Genomic DNA, 24,574 nt, shown 5'->3' with positions numbered 1-24,574 from the left:
GGTCCCATGGTGTTTATACTTGCGTACTGTTGTTTGTACAGATGAACGTGGTACCTTCAGGCGTTTGGAAATTGCTCCCAAGGATGAAGCAGACTTGTGGAGGTCTACAATTTCGTTTCTGAGGTCTTGGCTGATTTCTTTAGATTTTTCCATGATGTCAAGCAAAGAGGCATTGAGTTTGAAGTTAGGCCTTGAAATACATCCACAGGTACACCTCTAATTGACTTAAATTATGTCAATTAGCCTATCAGAAGCTTCTAAAGCCATTACATCATTTTCTGGAATTTTCCAAGCTGCTTAAAGGCACAGTCAACTTAGTGTATGTAAACTTCTGACCCACTGGAATTGTGATACAGTGAATTATAAGTGAAATAATCTGTCTGTAAACAATTGTTGGAAAAATGACTTGTGTCATGCACAAAGTAGAAGTCCTAACTGACTTGCCAAAACTATAGTTTGTTAACAAGAAATTTGTGGAGTGGTTGAAAAACGAGTTTTAATGACTCCAACCTAAGTGTATGTAAACTTCTGACTTCAACTGTATCATTAACCCCTACCCACACACTCTGATTTTCTGGGTTAAGTTAAAGGCCAAAAATGTGATTTTCCTGTGTTTTATATTTATTTCCACACTATGAGGTTGGAACAATACTGTTAAATTGTGAAAATTATGATAATGCATTTTTAGTGTTAGAGCTGTTTGAAAAGACCACCTGAAATTTCAGCCTGTTTTGGTGGGATGGAGTTTTGGCCTTCCATGACCTTCTATGCAGTAAATTAGTTAATAGACCCAAAAAAATTCTAACCTCTCCACCAATAACAGCTAGTTTTAAGTTTCCCCTGCAAAACTCTTGTTTGAGAAATGGCTCTTTCCTAAGAAGCTATTTTTGTAAATGATTTACAATTTTAATTTGAAAACAATCACATTAAGGTACTTAATCGTTACCCAGAAATAATTTGATATTGAGATGAAAACGGCTGCACTGGACCTTTAACATGTATCGTTATAACCTCTCTGGTGTTGATACTGCACCCTGATTGGACATTTTACGAGACAGGGGCGGGACAGAATAAGTTGACAGCATTAGTTATATTACTGTAAATCAATGCAGTGTGATCTGAGAGTTCGTTGAGGGTTCATAACTACTCTATTCAAAGTTGAATTTCAGTAGAGCAACATTGTTAGCAAAAATGTGTCTGTGTGAGGTGAGGGGGCAGGAGGCTAAGAGAATGGGAGAAATGTTGAGGACACATGGAAAGAGTTGATGTGAGAAAATAGAGAGAGAGAGGAAGAGGGAATTCATTAAGTGTGAGGAGTGAAAGGAGTGATAGAGTGAAGAGAACGTGTGAACAGTCTCTCCATTCATCCCCTAATTTCACATGCATTACCATGGTTACGCCTTTATACATGCTGCCTGGCGAATTACCCAATACACACACACACACACACACACACACAATTATAGCATGAAGCTCCTGGTACTCACAGCTGGTACGAGTAGTTTCTTGACCTCTGCGGTAGCTCTTAGTAGTTTGATCTGAGCTCTGTTGTGTGAGTCTTCCACTGTGATGAGAACATGAAGTTCCTCACTTAGGTGTTCCCAGTTAGGTTTCCCTCTGTTCAGCTCTTCCTGATACACATACAAAACAATAATATTACGGTGTGTGTGTATTTGTGTTTGAGTGTGTGTGAGCATCTTCCTTCATCCATAAAAAATGTTTACGTTTCCCAGAAGACTGTCCACATTGGCTTCAGTTCTGTAATGACACGGAACACTGTAAGAACCAGAAACATGTGACACACTCATAACCTAAATGTCAGTGTTTAAAACTTAACCATTAGGTATTTAGATTTGCCATTGAGGCTAGATTAAACATGATAGTCATCTTTTTCCTGTCAGTTTCCAACCAGGAGAACACCTATATCTTCTAAGTCTTCACATTTTAAACAATAGCGTTTCCTTTCCTACTGTCCTGTTGAGACTTTAGTCATAAAAAAATATATATGTGACTTTCCATGCCTTTTATTCAGATCAGTGTTAAGAATGTCTGTCACCTTACTTAAGTATAACTGAACAGGACATTTGATTCAATAATTATTTTCAAATCATCGAGTGCTGTGTAGAGTTCCTTTCCTTGAAGTCTCTCAGATTGAAAAAGACGTGGTAGTGGCCTCATTATCATATTTCCCAGCGTCCTTTGTTTCAGGTTGATTTCTTTCTTGTTTGTGATCAAATATTCAAATTCTTGGATATCTTCCCTCTGGCTGGATTCCGATATGAAGTACTAATCACTTCACAAACCAACGTACTGTTAATTGCAGGTCTGATGTGGCCCATTATTTTCAGACCAAAATGTCAAGGATAACTAGGCCATAACTAAAGGCCTTATGAAATGTATAATTTTAGGTCATAAAGGGTTTAGTTTTAATTCAAACACATTCACTTAAGCAATCACTTAGTGAAGGCTTCAAGAATAGATATAATTGAACGTAAGAACCATGTCTCTGTCACTAACAAGCACAGTCATTAGTGGGCATCTCTCACATTCACTCGAAAGGCATGCTGGGAAATATGAAATTACGGCTTCACACCAAGTGTTTAGGGTTTAAAACCTGAACGTCTTGTGCTGAATAAACGTGTTCATGTGTTTAAAAAGTGTTACAAGGATTAAACACGTTCTGGTGTTTACAATATAAACACTGTGATGCATTTTCATTGCCATTCTAAATGCCTTGACGTGTTTAAAAAGTGTTACAGAAAAGTGTTTAGTTATGTGTTCAGGTCCTAAACACTTGGTTTTACAGTGTAGCCATTTAATTGAATAATCCCCACTCATGAAGGTCAGAATGTCTACTAGGGATGAAATGGTTAGCGGTTTCACGATAAACCACGGTAAAATTCCCAACGGTTAATATTACCGTTTCAAATTTGAATCATCATTAAAAGTCACGGTAAATAGTGTCCAGCATCAACCAAAGTTAGCAACAGTCCGACGCAGGCGCAGCAACGTGGGTTTTGTTTTGAGTGAACACGTTGTTCTGCTGCTGTATGCATCATGTGTCTGCACACTATTTGTCCATTAAACACGATAACAAGGTTATGTAGTTTAGTCACCCAACCAACATATTTTGTTAATTTAAAATCAGGCAGACGTAGACTTGGTTGTAAAAGTGTTCCAACAGGAGAAACACTTCAGACTCCTATACAAGACTCCTGTATTTATGTCAATTGTTGGGCTCATTGCAATTACTATCACTGTCTTCTTAAGACTCATTTGTATTTATGTCAATTGTGCATGGGGTCATTGCATATGCTCAAATGCAACACAGAAGATAGACTGTGTGTGTGAATAATAATAATTATAATGTAATAATAATACATTTGCTATTCCCTTGTTTACAGAGTGGGCGTGCAGCAGGCAAACCCAGTGATGCTACTGGTCCATCCTCATCTACAGTTGTGACACAGACACTCCAGCAAGCATTTAAAAGGCAGGCTGCTTATGGACCCACATCAAAACATACTCAAGACCTCGCTGCAGCCCTTTCATATTACATTGCAAAGGACATGATGCCATTTCATATTGTTGAGAGGCCTGGCTTTCTGAGGCTGATGAAGGTTGCCGTGCCTACTACAAAGTGTCATCACAAACATTATTTTCCATGACTGAAATCCCAAACCTGTACAACCAGGTTAAAACTGATGTTGGAAAAAGTTTGGCTCAAAGCAAATGGTTTGCTGCAACTACTGACCTCTGGACCAGTGAAAGCAGGTGTGGTCAACCCTATATCAGCTTCACTATCCATTACCTCACCCCAGACAGGCAACTGGAATCAAACTGCCTGGAAACACAGTTCTTCCCAGACGATCACTCGGCTCACAACATCAGAGTTTTTTTTGAGAATATGCTGGAAGAGTGGGGGGGGGGGGGGGGGGGTCAACAAGAATGACCTGGTCTGCATAACCACAGACATTGCAACAAACACGATCAAGGCTTTTGAAGAGTTCCCAGAACTGTGGTTTGGGTGCTTTGGCCATCATTTGAACCTGGCCATCTCAAAGGCTCTGAAAATTCAGAGAGTTGACACAGCAGTCAAGGCCTGCCATCATCTGGTCCAAGGCTTCTCACGGTGCTGGAAGAGAAGGAGAGAACTGAGAGAAAAGCAAGCTGCCCTCAACATGCCACAGAAGACTCTGATCCATGATGTGGTGACCCGATGGGGATCTACACACAAGATGCTTGAGCGTTTCCTCAGCCAACAGCAGCCAGTCTGTGCGACACTGGCTGGAGAAAGAGGAACATGGCATCTGATGCCCAAGGGCGCCAACATAAGTGTCATGGAGCAACTGTGCCAGCGCCTTGAACCTCTGAGCAAGTTTACAGATGCACTTGCCTCATAGACACGAGTGACACTGTCAGCCATCAAGCCTGTCCTGGACCACATCACCCGTGACGTTCCGGTGGAAAAGGATACAGAGCCATCCCTGACCAAGGAGATGAAAAGAGTAATGAGAGAAGACCTTAACAACAGATGCAAAGAGAGTCATGCACATGCCTTGTTTCATTGACCCCCGCTTCAAAAGGGAGCTTTTTAGATGAGCCTGGGGCTGCCAAAGTTGACACTGACAGCTGTGTCCAGGAAGCCTTGAAGCTTGCAGCTGCAAAAGTCAGGGAAGAACCACAAAGCACCAGGAGCACCTCCACCAGCCCCACAGAGGCATCGGAGGGGAAAGGCCTGGCTGGGTTGCTGAGAAAGATTACCTCAACAAGGCAGCAGAGAGGTGAAGAGGGTCAGATTCCAACCCCCCTAGAAGACAGAGTGGAAGAAGAGATCAAGGTCTACCTGTCTCTGCCACCCATTCCAGCAGAAGAGGATCCACTGGTGTGGTGGAGGGGCCCTGCATGAGAGCTGCCTCACCTTGTCAGGGTTGCCAAGAAGCTTTTGTGCATCTCAGCATGCCATCAGAAAGAGTGTTCAGTGCCAGCGGGCACATTGTCTCCCCTCGTATATCACTACTTAAAATCGGACAAAGTAAATATAATGCCATTTTTACATTTCAATCTCAAGTGAACAAAGATGCATACATACAGGATGTTAGACCAGCAGCACCTTGTTTCTTTATGAAGGAGAGAACGGACATACAATCAGCGCTGTTCATTTGATTTGTTTACATATTGTGTGGTGTTATTTTAATGTCAACACCTGCACATTGGATGTGTTTACATATGGTTGTATTGTTCTTACAGGCACATTGGATGTGTTTACATATGGTTGTATTGTTCTTACAGGCACATTGGATGTGTTTACATATGGTTGTATTGTTCTTACAGGCACATTGGATGTGTTTACATATGGTTGTATTGTTCTTACAGGCACATTGGATGTGTTTACATATGGTTGTATTGTTCTTAATTGGACATTGCTTTACTTGTGTTGCTTTTATATGCACATTTGATTTGCTTACTTAAGGTTGTGTTCATTAAAACCTGCACTAGGGAAACTTTTACCTCTCATGTCCACATGGTGCCATCTTTAACATTAATGTTATTACTTTGTTTATCCACACAAAGTGCATAGTGTTGCTAATGTTATTGTTATTTGTTGGTTTTCAATATAAAACTTGGTGAAATGATTTCAGTCTGTATCTGTGCTTTTTGAACATTTCCGGCACATTTTAACAATACCATGATAATACTGATAATACTGATAATACCATGATAATACTGATAATACTGATAATACCATGATAATACCATGATACTACTGATAATACCATGATAATACTGATAATACCATGATAATACCATGATAATACTGATAATACTGATAATACCATGATAATACTGATAATACCATGATAATACCATGATACTACTGATAATACTGATAATACTGATAATACCATGATAATACTGATAATACCATGATAATACTGATAATACCATGATAACACTGATAATAGCATGATAACACTGATAATACTGATAATAGCATGATAATACTGATAATACCATGATAACACTGATAATACCATGATAATACCATGATAATACTGATAATACCATGATAATACTGATAATACCATGATAACACTGATAATACCATGATAACACTGATAATACCATGATAATACAGATAATACCATGATAATACTGATAATACCATGATAATACTGATAATACTGATTATACCATGATAATACTGATAATACTGAGAATACCATGATAACACTGATAATACTGATAATACCATGATAATACTGATAATACCATGATAATACTGATAATACCATGATAATACTGATAATACTGATTATACTGATAATACTGATAATACCATGATAATACTGATAATACTGATTATACCATGATAATACTGATAATACTGAGAATACCATGATAACACTGATAATACTGATAATACCATGATAATACTGATAATACCATGATAATACTGATAATACTGATAATACCACGATAACACTGATAATACTGATAATACCATGATAATACCATGATAACACTGATAATACCATGATAATACTGATAATACCATGATAATACTGATAATACCATGATAACACTGATAATACTGATAATACCATGATAATACTGATTATATGATAATACTGATAAAACTGATTAACTGTGATCATTTTGGTCACTATAATTGTGATATGAAATTTCCATACCGTTTCATCTCTAATGTCTAACCACTCAACTAATTTCCACATCTCTCCATCCCTCCCTCTTTCTTTCTCTGAGGTATGGAATGGGTGTATTCTCATGAGAGGTGGATGGAATGCTGGCTGCGCTCCACCTGCCGTTAGCCGCTCCACTGGAAGGCTGACCAGAGAACCTAAACCAGCAGAGAAACATACGGACCCAGCTCTATTCACCTCTACTCCACTCTTTAGACTCTACTAACCAAAAAGAAATACACATGCTGTGTGTGTGCGTGCATGCTTTTGTTTGTGTGTTCGGGCTTGCATCTGTGTGTGAGTGTGTGTGTGTGTGTACACATACCTTCTTCTTGTCTCTCATGGATCCTTTTCCTCGTACCATGATCTTACAGCCCGTCTCTGCCTCCAGCTGTTTGGCTGTTAGACCCCTTGGACCCAGTATCCTACCTACAAAGTTAAACTAAACACACACACATAGAGAGAGAGAGAGAGAGACATTTTAAGAAGAAGAAGAAGGGCCAGGAGTTGGTCTAAGTTGGTCTTTCCATGAAACACTCCTGGACCTGGTTGGTAACTTGGTCTAAATTGGCCTGGCCATGAAATATTCCTGAGCCTATGACGGACATCGCTCATCCATATATTTATATGTACATATTCTTATTAATTCCTATACACTTGTGAAATTGTTAGATTACTTGTTAGATATTACAGCACGGTCGGAGTTAGCAGCACAAGCATTTCGCTACACTCGCATTAACATTGCTAACCATGTGTATGTGACCAATAAAATAGTATTTTATTTTATATGGCCTGGTTGGTAACTTGGTCTAAGTTGGCCTGGCCATGAAATACTCCTGGACCTGGTTGGTAACTTGGTCTCGGTTGGCCTGGTGTCACGCCCTGACCGTAGAGAGCGTTTTATGTCTCTATTTTGGTTTGGTCAGGGTGTGATTTGGGTGGGCATTTATGTTCTATGTTCTATGATTTACTATTTCTATGCGTTTGGCCGGGTGTGGTTCTCAATCAGAGGCAGCTGTCTATCGTTGTCTCTGATTGAGAACCATACTTAAGTGTGTACACGCTACGCAGTGTGTGAATTAACGTTTCCACTATAGTAATGGCGCAACCATGACGCTAATGAGTCTGCATTCGCTTTTTTTCCTCTAAGGCACACGGAAAAAAACTGTACAGCGAAGCCTTATCATTACAACAATTATCTGGGAGATATTTTTCATAGTCGCACAGTGCTCCCAAAATAAAACTCCCCTTGGCGCATGAAAATATTTTGTCGCACTTTAGAGCGTGTGAGTCAGGAATAGGTCATTGTTTGTTTTGGCAGGTGGTGGTGAGGCCAGACTCTCTTCACCTTATCTGTCACCGGAGCTGAGAGATTAACAAGACAGCTGCCTCTCGTCTCGCTCTCCTCTCTCACACCCGTTGTGTCTGTCTTTATTTGTTTCTCTGACCCCCACACTTTTATACGGATGTGAACGCATTCTCTTCCTTCCCGAAATAACCCCTTTAAAGTGAACGCACACACACACACACACACGCACACACACACACAGGGGATATTCTAATGTATTTTTAGCCCTGATCTCATCTGTTCCATCGGTTTGTGTGCGTGCTTCTGTGTGTTTGCATGTGTCTGTGTGTGTTACCAGTGGTTACACTATCCATGCTATTTGGGATCCTTGGACGTCCCATCTCAGACGTTACCCCATTGAAGTTGAAATTTAAAAGGGTCATTGTAAAAGTTAAGGTCGGGACTTCCCAATGATTCCGGATAGCACTAACCGTGGTTATATTGTCATTTTATCATGTGAAGGAAGAGAAGCTTCTCTCATTGAAGTTTGGAGCAAATTTGAAATTTGACTTTGGAGACAAAGAATGATACTGAGCAGGAGTGGTCAACCCAGGGTGTCAAAACACTTCTGAAATTTGACGTTTGGAGCAACTTTGACTTTTAACATTGGAGTAACGTGGATAAACGTCTAATTCTGCAGTGAGACTGTGAGAGCTTGTTGGTCGTCACCCCTATCTGATGTCCTCAGCCATACATTCTAACCCACTTTAATAAGGGCTGGGAGCTTAGAAAGCAGCCCTTTACCCTTTACTGCTACCCCATCTATGTTAACCAATCTGGATGGACCAGACATGAGTAAGCAACATGGTGATGGCTCTACCATAAAAATAGAGGTCAATGATGGCATGGTTGGACTGGTGGCCATTGCGAGTATACCCATAGGAGCAGAGCTACGTTGAAGATGTCAAAGGTTAAGACAACTCTTTTCAACAATTGGAGCAGCTATGCTAGTAAGGATCAAAGTTAGGTTGAAAATATACAGCTCAAGACAACATCGTCAAACATCTGGGACCAGAGCTGTTGCTAACTACCAGCGCCGTTGCTAACTAGCATAGCTGATCCCATTGTTGCAAAGAGTTATAGGATATTAGAATGCAGTTGTCTTAACCTTTGACATCTTCAATCTAGGAGCAAAGCAGGAAGGAAGTAAAAGCAGGAAGTGTACCCATCAATCTGTGTGGTGATTTGTTGAATCAATGCAACTGACATTACAGAAAATATATTCATTGCATGAGCCACATCAGTTAGCATCATTTGAACAAAAATTCCACCTTACCATGGAAATTATTGCATCACAATACCAGGCAGCCATTGTGAGTGTACTCGTGAGTTTACCAGTGAAATTGCAAGGGTTAAAGGTTCCAAGCCCGTTCTATATATATCGGCTTTACCTTACCCTCCAATGGGCTGGATGTTTCTGTTATGGAAAGCGATAGATATTCTGTTATTCATTTAGACACTGACATAAAGTCATCTATAAAAGGTTGAAAAAAGGTTTGTCTACTCACGTCGGGGTACTCTTTAACGGGCACGTAGAGCTTCTCCTGCAGCTGAGCCACTGGACCAATCCCATCAGGCAGCTCCTCGGAGTCCCGCCCCTCAGCAGCCACACCGCCATTCATTGAGTTGTTATACATGTCCTTGCGCACTCTACCTATCTCTGATGGAGGGAGAAAGAGAAGAGAGATTGGGAGAGAGAGAAAGAGATTGAGAGAAGGGAAGAGAGAGAGAGAGTGAGGGAGAGCAAGAGGGAGAGAGAGAAACAGATAAGAAATAAAAAAGTCAAGCACTACAAAATAAAGATGGAGACAGTGTGTGTTTGTTTAAAAGCTGTCTGACTCAGACTTTCAATATTGTTGCACGATGCATTACTAACAGCATGCCAACCACTATAATAACCTGCTAGGCTAGACACACACACACACACACACACACACATAACCTTGTGAAATAACTATGGCCTGACGGAAGCTGAGTGATAACTAAGTGTGAACATAGTTATAATAACGGAAACTATAATTATCTAAAGCTATATTCACAACAGCTATACGCCACTAATAACACACTTTACCTCACACGTAAACCTGGTTACACACACACACACACACACACACACACACACACACACACACACACACACACACACACACACACACACACACACACAGAAGTACACATACACTCAGGGCTCTAAAGAGCGACCAATTTGGGAGAGGGAAAGGGGATGCTTAGTCAGTTACACAACTGAATGCATTCAACCGAAAGGTGTCCACCGCATTTAACCCAACGCCTCTGAATCGGAGAGGTACGAGGGGCTGCCTTAATCGACGTAAACATCATCGGCGCCAGGGGAGCAGTTGTTGTTGGGGGCACAGTGCAACTAGGAAAAATATATTCCAGATAATAATTGTTTTAATGATTAGGCTACCGCCGTACTGTTGTTTCCGAGTGCCCTAGAGAAAAGAGCGAAGATTTGATAGTGTCATGGTTGCACCATTACTACAGTGGAAACAGCTTGCTTGTGGCCCAACCAGGTAAAAAAATAATATATTACCAGTGCAACATTTTTATCTTCCTCGCCGGGACCGCATTTTACATTCATAAACCATGTCGTGGGCAGTTCTAGTGTAGCTCAGTTGGTAGAGCATGGTGGTGCAGCGCCAGGGTTGTGGGTTCAACTCCCATGGGGGACCAGTACGAAAAAAGTATTAAAAAAAATGTATGCACTCACTACTGTAAGTCGCTCTGGATAAAATGTAAAACTACTCGCGTGTCGTTAACCATTTGTTTACACTTTGTTCAGTCATGGTACCTCATTGGCTAGCTAACAACCTGGTAGGTTTATATCCAAACATTTTGGGGAACAGAAAAAAAGTAAGGGTTAGCTTCTTCAGGAGATCAACGACAGAGCGAAAGAGGTGAAGCGAGAGGGATAACTGGGCCCAAAATCGGTCTTCTCCAGCAGATGGCGTTTTTTTACCGCGGACCAAGAGAGGAGTTTTTGTATGGAGGTCAGGGAGAGTGTCAAATTTGGTTAACAAAAAAATGAATGGCTTATTTGCTACGTGTGGCTTACTTGATTGAATAGAAGTTTCGTAATGATTATGGTTTTACGAGTGTACTGATATAAGTAAGACATGTGACATACTGGAAACTGAGAAAAAACACTAGTGCCTGGTCGTCACTAGTTACCTCAGCCACAAAGTTATAAACCCCACCTATTTCTACAATTTCTCTCATTAAAATTTGATTTTAAACCTAACCTTAACCACACTGCTAACCTTATGCCTAGCCCTAAACTTAAATTAAGACCAAAAAGCAACAAAAAAACATGCATTTTTACGATATAGCCAATTTAGACTGTGTTCGTGGTAACTATTGGAAACCGTTGTGCATGTTGTTCACAAGCTTATCTGCCCTCTCATTGGCTAGAGTGGTCCCACCTAGGGGTGATACGGTGACCATATTAGCACCACACCGGCAGTCACGAGTCATGACCGCAGTCAAATTCCATGTGACCGTTTAGTCATGTTAACTAGGCTTCTCCAAACTCTGATGCTGCTGCTGGTCATCAGTAGCCTACCAAACTTGTGAACTGCCTGGTACTCAGCACTCTATTGTCACTCTAATCACTCTGACATCAATGCAAATGTAATCGAAAATCAAGTCAAACACTTCATGAGAGCCCATGAGCTCATGTTGCGCAACATTTCTATAGGCAATGCAATTGCGTGAGTAAACAGAGTTTGATGGCCTCTATTAAAAAGAGGAGGAACCCTACAGCTTTCTATAGACTAAGCCTACTATATTTACTTATCAACTTTCCTACTATTAAGCACATTCCTTCGCTTTACAACAGGAGTATAGCTTACCTGCCTGGCATGCAAATGAACCACGGGAAAAGCGTCCTCCATTCGCTATTTAAGTGCATAGATGACATGTATTTTATTCCCCGGCCCCTGTTCTGAGAGGTGCATGATAATGGTCTATTCTAAATCAAAACTTATTTCACACATATATTATTTAGTATATGTAAAGACAAGATTAAATTAAGAATAGTCAGGTGGGTGACAATATTATCACTTGTGAATGATGTATTATCGCTTGTGAATGATGTATTATCGCTTGTGAATGATGTATTATCGCTTGTGAATGATGTATTATCGCTTGTGAATGATGCCCAGTGTGCAGTAAGGCAGGAAACAGCGCATGCTTATTTTTGTGACTTAAAGAAATGATAGTCACACACCTCATGTAGCCTAGCCCATAGGCCTATATGTTGATAAGGTTTGCATCACAACTAAAGTGGCCAAATTATTTTTAGAAGTTAAGTTTGGGGAAGACAATTTTCACCATAAAAATGCACCTTTATAATAATGCATTACATGCATAATCACATTTGCGGTCACTTTTGAGAATGGTGTTTTCTCGCTAATTGATTGCATTTTGAAACATTTGCTCTTATAGCCTACTGCCGTGTGCGCATTGCTGCGCTTATAATATGAAGAAATAGCCTAATCGTTTACCAGCATTTTAAGCTAAACGTTCTGATCTTTTGCATCAACCTCATTGCTTTTAAACGATTGTTTGATGCGAGTGGTTGTATTAATTTGGAATCTATCGCATTCCAATCAATCAATCAAATGTATTTATAAAGCCCTTTTTTACATCAGCAGATGTCACAATGTGCTGTACAGAAACCCAGGCTAAAACCCCAAACAGCAAGCAATGCAGATGTAGAAGCACTAGGAAAGGCTAGGAAAAACTCCCTAGAAAGGCAGGAACCTAGAAAGAAACCTAGAAAGGAACCAGGCTCTGAGGGGTAGCCAGTCCTCTTCTGGATGTGCCGGGTGGAGATTATAAGAGCACATGTCCATTTAAGGCCAGTTCATAGATGACCATCAAGGTCAAATAATAATCAGTGGTTGTAGAGGGTGCAACAGGTCAGCACCTCAGGAGTAAATGTCAGTTGGCTTTTCATAACCGAGCATTCAGAGGTCGAGACAGCTGGTGCGGTAGAGAGAGAGAGAGAGAGAGTTGAAAACAGCAGGTCCGGGACAAGGTAACACGTCCGGTGAAAAGGTCAGGGTTCCCTAGCCGCAGGCATAACAGTTGAAACTGTAGCAGCAGCATGACCAGGTGGACTGGGGACAGCCAGTTGTCCCGGAGAATATTCCAAATATTTCTTTCTCACACAGAAGGACAAGTTGACCAATAGAATAGGTCAACTTTTGTACTATGGGGGGATAGTAGATTTACATAGGCTAGTGTTTTTTCTGTTCGTTAGGCTTACTCATCGTGTTGGCTGATGAAAAGTAAATGTGGACAGTTCTTTTAACATCTTCAATATGTGCCTCGGAATTCGATTAGAAGGACACACGCAGTTGCGTCTCTGATGTGTCTATTTTCACTTGTAGCCTACTTTAGAGCTGAGATACCTGTGAGAAGGATCCGATCATGTGACAGGTATTGGCTGATAAGAATTGAGATATCTGAGAGAGCCATGTGAGTGAGAGGTGCTTCGGAGCACGGTGATTGGCAGTCAGGAGAAGGGAATTATAATATTCAGCCCAAGGGCACAACGGGCCACTTTGGCCGCAAAAGGCATGGATTTTTTTAGGGGGCATTACAGCCACACAAGGGGGATGCCACCAGGAAATTCGAGGATCGGTGAGAATATTATCAAGTGCTTGTCAAATTGTGAATGAGAGACAGATGAAGTGTGTGCAGCCTGCGCAAGAATCAAAGCAGAGTTCATGCCTTTCATGTGACTCTTTACAAATCATAATTAAAGTCGCATCATGCAGCCTTAGAATGTTTTAAAAATCAAAACATATAGCCCAGCGTTTGAATCACAACTGAAGTTGCATAAATAACTCTAAATTAAGCATATAGGAGGACCTGTTTCTTTGTTAACACACTCCTTTTGTTAACACATTCCCTCAGAAATAAATATAAAATAATGTCAAGGAATTCTAAGCAAATTGTCTGCTAAATGAACTAGTGTAGCACACAAGCATATGGCATAGCCAGAGGGACAACTCAGAGTATGATATTCTGTTCTTCTGAAATAGACTAGATTTTCTTCATATCATGTTTCTTTAGACCTGTTTAAAATAAATAATGGATTTATTGTCATGGTGTAGGCTATATTAAATGTTTTTTTTTAAATGCATATGTTCCACTGGTCTGCATCAGTGGCTATGAGTCTATGCGACGAAGCCAGGAGATGCTAAACGTATTTATGTTAATTCATGGTAAATTACCATGAGACCGGCAATTATTTGCTTGACAATCACCAGCTGACACAGCCCTAGTCCCACCTGATCTTGCCTCCTCCCGACTGCCTTCCATTTTTTAAGACATTTATATTCAATGTTAGAGCAGCCACTAGAGCGTCTGGTCAATATAATCTGTGTCAATGATCAATGAACGGCAGATCTATTGCATTTCGTCATCACAAACCTGTCATTCTTAAAGAGAGTGTAATATGTTCAATGCAATGCAATGCAATGCAATGCATCTCAATAGGAAAATAGTGAGGCGCATATCGACAAAACTGTGGTTATATGTAGAAACAATCAAGCCTCAAGTTGATAAATCAACATATTCCCAAGCAACTGGGAGAGGGTGAGCAATCCATTTTGTACAACAGTGAACCAATCAGTTTGTAAACAGTGCAGCAACACGAACCCAACAGATCATGGCCTCCGTCAAAGGAAAGGACAACTTGGAAATGCAAACGAGAGTAATGAACAGTTAAATGCTCTCCAGGAAAACAATACTAAAATTCTCAGTGCCCACCAAAACTAACAAACTGCTACAATCTGTTGTTAAAAAAGTAGATTGACAAAGTACTGAGTAAAGGGTCTGAATATTTACGTAAATGTGATATGTTTTTTATTTGTAATACATTTGCAAAAAAAATCTAAAAACCTGTTTTTGCTTTGCCATTATGGGGTACTGTGTGTAGATTGATGAGGGGGAAAAACTATTTAATCAATTTTAGAATAATGCTGTAACGTAACAAAATGTGGAAAAAGTCAAGGGGCATGAATACTTTCTGAATGCACTGTATATGTCAATAACTGTCCTATGGATGTGTGTGTGTGTGTGTGGGTATGAGTGTATGTATTTGGGTGGGTATGTGTGTGTATATGAATGGATGTGTGAGGGAGGTGTGACGAATGGTGAATTTGAATATGCGTAGGAAGGCGGGAGAGAATGGGTGGATGCATAGGGTATACACAAGTATACCAAACATTAGGAACACCTTCCATTTTATTTATTTTCACAAATAAGCATTCAGAGGTCGAGACAGCAGGTGCGGTAGAGAGAGCGAGAGTCGAAAACAGCAGGTCAGGGACTTGCAAGCCTGCTGTAAAATGAATACGTGTTCTGGCCAAATCAGGTCATTATTATTCCTTGTTTGCCATTAAACATAGTTAAGATCCAACAGTGGAGATGGGCTCTATCCGAGGGATCGCGATGGGGGAGCTGGGAGGGCATCAGACACTTCCCTGAAGTATGTGTGGTGCCTCCACTTATCTCACCTAGGTCTCTCAGTGCACCCAATAGAGACCCACCAGGCACTATACTTTAATTCACAAGGTATTGCAAACTGACCACAGTATTTAAGTGGCAGTCTTTCTCCAATGTATTTACAATGACATAATCCACAGATTTTTGGTACAGTACAGTCGTGGCCAAAAGTTTTGAGAATGACACAAATATTAATTTCCACAAAGTTTGCTGCTTCAGTGTCTTTAGATATTTTTGTCAGATGTTAATATGGAATACTGAAGTATAATTACAAGCATTTCATAAGAGTCAAAGGCTTATATTGACAATTACATGAAGTTGATGCAAAGAGTCAATATTTCAAGTGTTGACCCTTCTTTTTCAAGACCTCTGCAATCCGCCCTGGCATGCTGTCAATTAACTTCTGGGCCACATCCTGACTGATGGCAGCCCATTCTTGCATAATCAATGCTTGGAGTTTGTCAGAATTTGTGAGTTTTTGTTTGTCCACCCGCCTCTTGAGGTTTGACCACAAGTTCTCAATGGGATTAAGGTCTGGGGAGTTTCTTGGCCATGGAACCAAAACATCGATGTTTTGTTCCCCGGGCAACTTAGTTATCACTTTTGCCTTATGGCAAGGTGCTCCATCATGCTGGAAAAGGCATTGTTCGTCGCCAAACTGTTCCTGGATGGTTGGGAGAAGTTGCTCTCGGAGGATGTGTTGGTGCCATTCTTTATTCATGGCTGTGTTCTTAGGCAAAATTGTAAGTGAGCACACTCCCTTGGCTGAGAAGCAACCCCACACATGAATGGTCTCAGGATGCTTTACTGTTGGCATGACACAGGACTGATGGTAGCTCTCACCTTGTCTTCTCCGGACAAGCTTTTTTCCGGATGCCCCAAACAATCGGAAAGGGCATTCATCAGAGAAAATGACTTTACCCCAGTCCTCAGCAGTCCAATCCCTGTACCTTTTGCAGAATATCAGTCTGTCCCTGATGTTTTTCCTGGAAAGAAGTGGCTTCTTTGCTGCCCTTCTTGACACCAGGCCATCCTCCAAAAGTCTTCGCCTCACTGTGCGTGCAGATGCACTCACACCTGTCTGCTGCCATTCCTGAGCAAGCTCTGTACTGGTGGTGCCCCGATCCCGCAGCTGAATCAACTTTAGGAGACAGTCCTGGCGCTTGCTGGACTTTCTTTGGCGCCCTGAAGCCTTCTTCACAACAATTGAACCGCTGTCCTTGAGGTTCTTGATGATCCGGTAAATGGTTGATTTAGGTGCAATCTTACTGGCAGCAAAATCCTTGCCTGTGAAGCCCTTTTTGTGCAAAGCAATGATGACGGCACGTGTTTCCTTGCATGTAACCATGATTGACAGAGGAAGAATAATGATTCCAAGCACCACCCTCCTTTTGAAGCTTCCAGTCTGTTATTCAAACTCAATCAGCATGACAGAGTGATCTCCAGCCTTGTCCTCGTCAACACTCACACCTGTGTTAAGGAGAGAATCACTGACATGATGTCAGCTGGTCCTTTTGTGGCAGGGCTGAAATGCAGTGGAAATGTTTTTGGGGGATTCAGTTCATTTGCATGGCAAAGAGGGACTTTGCAATTAATTTCAATTAATCTGATTACTCTTCATAACATTCTGGAGTATATGCAAATTACCATCATACAAACTGAGGCAGCAGACTGTGAAAATTAATATTTGTGTCATTCTCAAAACTTTTGGCCACGACTGTACATTAGTGGAGTAGGAGCTTAAAATCCCTAAAAAGTACAAATAAGTACTGTCAGGTTGGATGGGGAGTGTCGCTGCACAGCTATTTTCAGGTCTCTCCAGAGATGTTTGATCGGGTTCAAGTCCGGGCTCTGGCTGGGCCACTCAAGGGCATTCAGAGACTTGCGTTGTCTTGACTGTGTGCTTAGGGTCGTAGTCCGCTCTGAAGCAGGTTTTCATCAAGGATCTCTCTTTACTTTGCGCCGTTCATCTTTCCCTCGATCCTGACTAGTCTCCCAGTCCCTGCCGCTGAAATACATCCCTACAGCATGATGCTGCCACCACCATGCTTCACCGTAGGGATTGTGCCAGGTTACCTTCAGATGTAACCTTCGGGCTACCTTTGAGAATCCTTAGGCGAGCGAGTAAACTCCCACTGCCATCAATTGTACTTGCTAACATGCAATCATTGGAAAATAAAATTGATGACCTACGATTATACTACCAATAAGGCACACGGATCCCTTTTATGGGTAAACAGACGCTGAATTGCAGAGCGCCAAATAAAAAATAAAAAATAAAAATATTTATTTTCATGAAATCACAAGTGAAATATACCAAAACACAGCTTAGCTTGTTGTTAATCCACCTATCGTGTCAGATTTTGAAAATATGCTTTATAGAGAAAGCAATCCAAGCGTTTGTGAGTTTATCGATCACTAGACAAAACATTACAAACAGCTAGCCGCAAATTAGCTTGGTCACGAAAGTCAGAAAAGCAATAAGATTAATCGCTTACCTTTGATGATCTTCGGATGTTTGCACTCATGAGACTCCCAGTTACACAATAAATGTTATTTTTGTTCGATAAAGATTATTTTTATAACCAAAAACCTCCATTTGGTTTGTGCGTTATGTTCAGAAAACCACAGGCTCGTGCCGGTCCTGAAGGGCAGATGAAAATTCCAAAAAGTATCTGTAATGTTCGTAGAAACATGTCAAACGTTCAGGTTGTTTTTAACATACATAATCGATGATATTTCAACCGGACGGTAAACTATTCAATACTACAGAGAAAGAAAATGTCGAGCTACAACTGTCGCGCGCATGAACCAATCAGAGGACACCTGACGCGTTTTGATAAATCTCGCTCATTTTTCAAAATAAAAGCTTGAAACTATGTCTAAAGCCTGTTCACAACCTGTGGAAGCCATTGGAAAAGGAATCTGGTTGATACCCCTTTAAAATGGAGGATAGGCAGGCAATGAAACAGGGATTTTTCCAAATAAAAGGCACTTCCGGGTTGGATTTCCTCAGGTTTTCACCTGCAAAATCAGTTATGTTATCTTCTTATGGCTGCAAGCCCGAGGTCGGTACACCTATGACAACATCCAGCTCAAAGTGCAGGGCGCGAAATTCAAAAAAAATTTTTTTTTAAATATTTAACTTTCACACATTAACAAGTCCAATACAGCATATGAAAGGTACACATCTTGTGAATCAAGCCAACATGTCCGATTTTTAAAATGTTTTACAGGGAAGACAAAATATGTAAATCTATTAGCTAACCACGTTAGCAAAAGACACCACTTTTCTAACTCCATCAGTTTCTTACTCCATCAGGTGCTATCACCAATTCGGCCAAATAAAGATATTGATAGCCACTAACCAAGAAAAAACCTCATCAGATGACAGTCTGATAACATATTTATTGTATAGGATAGGTTTTGTTAGAAAAATGTGCATATTTCAGGTAGAAATCATAGTTTACAATTGCACCCACCATCACAACTCGACTAGAATAAATACAGAGAGCAACGTGTATTACCTAATTACTAATCATAAAACATTTCTTAAAAATACACAGCTCACAGCAATGGAAACACAGATCTTGTGAATTCAGACAATATTTCAGATGTTCTAAGTGTTTTACAGCGAAAACACAATAAATCGTTATATTAGCATACCACATGTGCAAACGTTACCCGAGCATTGATTCAAGCCAAAGAGAGCGATAACGTAATCATCGCCAAAATATATTAATTTTTTCACTAACCTTCTCAGAATTCTTCCGATGACACTCCTGTAACATCATATTACAACATACATATAGAGTTTGTTCGAAAATGTGCATATTTAGCCACAAAAAACCGTGGTTATACAATGACAATACTAGCAAAACTAGCCTGAAAATGTCGGGCGCCATCTTTAACAGTGATCTTGTCTCATGAATAACTATTCATAAACTTGACTAAAAAAATATAAGTTGGACAGCTATCGAAAGACAAATTAGTTCTTAATGCAATCGCTGAATTACATTTCTAAAATTATCCTTACTGTGCAATACAGGGTTCGCCAAGCGAAGCTATACCAAAAAAAATGGCGGAATATGCGTTTCAAATTTTTCGACAGAACAACGATTTATCATCTTAAATATTTCTTACTATGAGGTGATCTTCCATCAGAATCTTGGGCAATGTATCCTTTCTCGGGTCTAATCTTCTTTTGGTCGAAAGATGTCCTCTTGTCCGTCGAAATGGCAACTAACGTTCGACCGGTACTGGAAACGTGCCCGGCGCTTCAAAGTGCATCACAAAGCAATGCCTCAAAATCGCACTAAACGGATATAAATTGCTATAAAACGGTTTAAATTAACTACCTTATGATGTTTTTAACACCTATAACGAGTAAAAACATGACCGGCGATTTAGAAGTGGCTAAACCAACGCTTGGAAAGAGAGCAGGTCCGACGTCCATCGTGCGTCAGGCGCAGGGAGCAAAAGAACGGTACATCCGGTCTTTGGCCTTTTATACAGGCCCTGATTGCGCAATCGACTCCATTCAAATTGTCACCACTTACTGACATCTAGAGGAAGGCGTGGGCAGTGTTTGTATCCTCATAGCATTTACAGGGACATTAAAACTGACCTGGGACCAGAGGCCAAGATTTCTGAAATCTCACTCCATATCAGGAAAAGTGCTGTAGAATGAGTTCTGTTCCACTCAGAGACATAATTCAAACGGCTATAGAAACTAGAGAGTGTTTTCTATCCAATAATAACAATAATATGCATATTGTACGAGCAAGAATTGAGTACGAGGCCGTTTGAAATGGGCACCTTTAATCAGAGCTACTCAATACTGCCCCTGCAGCCATAAAAAGTTATACTCACAGACAATATTTTGACAGTTTTGGAAACGTTAGAGTGTTTTCTATCCTACTCTGTCAATTATATGCATATTCTAGCATCCGGACCTGAGAAATAGGCAGCTTACAATGGGAATGTTATTTTTCCAAACATAAAAATTCTGCCCCCTTGCTTCAAGAGGTTAAGAACAGTAACATCTTATGTTTCACCGAGTTGTGGCTGAACGACGACAAAGATAATATAGAGCTGGAGGGATTTTCAATGCATCAGCAGAACAGAGAAGCTACATCTGGTAAGACGAGGGGTGGGGGTGTGTGTCTTTTTGTCAATAACAACTGGTGGTCGATGTTTAATATTATAGATGTCTTGAGGTATTGCTCGCCTGAGGTAGAGTACGTTATGATAAGCTGTAGAACACACTATCTACCAAGAGAGTTCTCATCTATATTATTCGTAGCCGTCTATTTACCACCACAGACCGATAGCACTCATGTCGATAGCCATGAAGTTCTTTGACAGGCTAGTCATGGCTCACATCAACAGCATCCTCCCGGATACCCTAGACCCACTCCAATTCGCATACTGCCCCAACTGATCCACAGATGACGCAATCTCAATCGCACGCCACACTGTCCTTTCCCACCTGGACAAAAGGAACATCTATGTGAGAATGCTGTTCATTGACTATAGCTCAGCATTCAACACCATAGTGCCCACGAAGCTCATCACTAAGTTAAGGACCCTGGGACTAAACACCTCCCTCTACAACTGGATCCTGGACTTCCTGACAGGCCGGCCCCAGGTGGAAAGGGTAGGCAACAACACATCTGCCACGCTGATCCTCAACACTGGGGCCCCTCAGAGGTGTGTACTTAGTCCCCTCCTGTACTCCCTGTTCACCCACGACTGAGTGGACAAACACGACTCCAACACCATCATTAGGTTTGCAGACGACACAACAGTGGTAGGCCTGATCACAGACAATGATGAGACAGCCTATAGGGAGGTCAGGGAACTGGCAGTGTGGTGCCAGGACAACAACCTCTCCCTCAATGTGAGCAAGACAAAGGAGCTGATTGTGGACTACAGGAAAAGGCGGGCCAAACAGGCCCCCATTAACATCAACGGGGCTGTAATGGAGCAGGTCGAAGGTTTCAAGTTCCTTGGTGTCCACATCACCAACGATCTATCATGGCCCAAACACACCAAGACAGTCGTGAAGAGGGCACCGACAAAACCTTTTCCCCCTCAGGAGACTGAAAATATTTGGCATGGGCCCCCAGATCCTCAAAAGGTTCTACAACTGCACCATCGAGAGCATCCTGACCGTCACTGCCTGGTATGGCAACTGCTCGGCATCTGACCATAAGGCACTACAGAGGGTAGTGCGTACAGCCCAGTACATCACTGGGGCCAAGCTTCCTGCAATTCAGGACCTATATAATAGGCGGTGTCAGAGGAAAGTCCATAAAATTGTCAGAGACTCCAGTTACCCAAGTGATAGACTGTTTTCTCTGCTACTGCACAGCAAGCGGTACTGGAGCGCCAAGTCTAGGACCAAAAGGCTCCTTAAAAGCTTCTACCCCCAAGCCATAAGACTGCTGAACAATTAATCAAATGGCCACAGAACTATTACATTGACCCCCCCCCACCCTCCATTTGTTTTGTACACTGCTGCTACTCTCTGTTTATTATCTATGCATAGTCACTTAATTCCTACCTACATGTACAATTTACCTCTAACCTGTACCCCCGCACACTGACTCGGTTCCGGTACCCCCTTTATATAGCCTCGTTATTGTTATGTTATTGTGTTACTTTTTATTTTAGTGAATTTGGTAAATATTTTCTTAACTCTTCTTGAACTGCACTGTTGATTAAGGGCTTGTAAGTAAGCATTTCACAGTAAGTTCTACACTTGTTGTATTCGGCGCATGTGACAAATAAAGTTTGATTTGATTTGAGACAAGGATGTCCTTTCTACCCCCTCATGTTTGCACTGGCAATTGAACTGCTTGCAGATAGAATTAAACAGGCCCCAAACGTAACAGGTATCAGTATTGGCAAACATGAATACAAACGTAACTTATTTGCTCAAAATCTCCTGATATACCTCACTAATATTGAAAACTCAATGCCCCCCTTGTTAAAAATATTTTCGGAATACTCTAAAATCTCAGGATATAAAATGAACGTGGAATTTTTTAAATAATGGCAATAGCAATCCTTTAAGTGGACAACAAAAAATATTAAATACTTTGGATGCTTAATAAGTGACAACTAACAACAAATATATAAAGATAATGTTGTTGAGTAATGAAATAAAGTTAAGGCAGATCTAATTAAATGGAAAAATCTCCTCATAAATCTTACAGGTAGAATAAACATCTTCAGAATGGCATGGCTCCGAAAGTTTTTATATTTATTTTCAGTAATACCAATTACCCCACCGAAGACATTCTTTAAAAAAGTATACATGTCTGTCACGCCCTGACCTTAGTTATCTTTGTTTTCTTTATATTTTGGTTAGGTCAGGGTGTGACATGGGTGGTTTGTTTAGTTTTTGTATTGTCTAGTTTTTTTTTGTATGTCTAGGGGTTTTGGTTAGTCTAGGCATATTATAGGTCTATGGTGGCCTGAATTGGTTCCCAATCAGAGACAGCTGTTTATCGTTGTCTCTGATTGGGGATCATATTTAGGTTGCCATTTTCCCTTTTGGTTTTGTGGGTTCTTGTCTATGTGATGTTGCATGTCTGCAGTCGTTATTATTAGCTTCACGTTCATTTTGTTAGTTTGTTTAGTGTTCTTCGTGTTTCTTTATTTATTTATTTAAAAAGGAAGATGTATTATAATCACGCTGCGCCTTGGTCTCATCATTACGACGAACGTGACAATGTCCATAAATTATATCAACTCACAACCCAAGGCTTTTACTTGCAACATATTATTAAATGCACTAAAGAGGAAGAATGGGTACATATTGAAGAGGTGCATGCTTTTCCCCAGAATCTTCTCACGTGTTTGTTTTCAAAGGATGGAGCTGAGCACATTAACAACTTCATAGTTAAGAACATTATGACATGGAAGAAAATTAAACGGATCCTACAAGGACCAATATCACTCCCTAAAAACACACCCCTATGGAACAATCCTTGGCTTTTCAGAATTCACCGACAAATTGGCCCACATTGAAAACTAAAGGCATAGAAACCGTAAATGATGTGGTAATAGGAAATACAATTATTTCCATGACAGAATTCAAAAGCAATTTTGGACTGACCAACGTAGACATTTTCAAATACTTGCAACTTAAAGTTTTATATGACAAAATTTTGACCTGAAAGCTTTTGGACATCAGAGCAATCCTATTTGAGACAGAAAAATATACTAATATGATATGGAATTTATACAAAACCTTGCAGAGAGCCTGTCCAACTGACAATCTCTTAGAAAAAAATATAATCTATTGGAACCAAGACAGAAAATTACACAGTTAACTCAAATGTACGCTTAATCCAGTATAAACTAATGTATAAAATGTATTATACAAATTCTACAGCACAACTTCAGAGTCATGTCTTAAGTGTAAAACTAACAGTGACTCAATGACACATGCCTTCTGGGAGTACTATAAATTCCAAAAGTTATAGGCAGAGTTAGAAAGTGGGCTGTCAGAAGTTTTACAATATACATTTACTTTTAATCCATCTATCTGCATATTTCAAGACATGGCATATTGGGGTGCAGTAAGATACTCAATGGGTTGGACAATATTATTTTTAGCACTTATATTGAAAAAGCTATTACTTAAATACTGGACCAATCAAATGCTTTATTATTATTTTTGAAACTGGCTACTGTAACGCTCGTCTTCGGGTGAAAGAGAGGAGGACCAAGGCGCAGCGTGGTAAGTGCTCATGATGATGAATTTTAATGCTAATCCAACAAACAGAACACTACAAAATACAAAACAACAAACGAAGTGAACAAACGAACGAAACAGTACCGTGTGGCGAACACACACTGACACGGCAACAAACACCCACAACTCAAAAGTGAAACCCAGGCTACCTAAGTATGATTCTCAATCAGGGACAACGATTGACAGCTGCCACTGATTGAGAATCATACC

The 24,574-nt window shown here is 40.5% G+C and overlaps 1 protein-coding gene across 2 annotated transcripts in view; it reads right to left on the bottom strand.

Moving 5' to 3' along the window:
* LOC120046113 (protein quaking-A-like) overlaps nt 1-24,574 on the bottom strand; it is a 35,933-nt gene that overhangs the window by 8,326 nt on the left and 3,033 nt on the right. For both annotated transcript variants that reach the window (XM_038991073.1, XM_038991074.1), the window contains exons 2-4: nt 9,561-9,712; nt 7,030-7,146; nt 1,488-1,631 (exon numbers count right to left, since the gene is read on the bottom strand). In XM_038991073.1, coding sequence (XP_038847001.1) covers nt 1,488-1,631; nt 7,030-7,146; nt 9,561-9,712 — 413 coding nt within the window. The remainder of the gene's footprint in view (nt 1-1,487; nt 1,632-7,029; nt 7,147-9,560; nt 9,713-24,574) is intronic.

This window comes from Salvelinus namaycush, chromosome 4 (assembly GCF_016432855.1).
Source record: "Salvelinus namaycush isolate Seneca chromosome 4, SaNama_1.0, whole genome shotgun sequence".
Lineage (NCBI taxonomy): Eukaryota > Metazoa > Chordata > Actinopteri > Salmoniformes > Salmonidae > Salvelinus > Salvelinus namaycush.
Note: the sequence above shows the minus strand (reverse complement) of the source record. Positions and strands in the feature narration are given on the sequence as shown.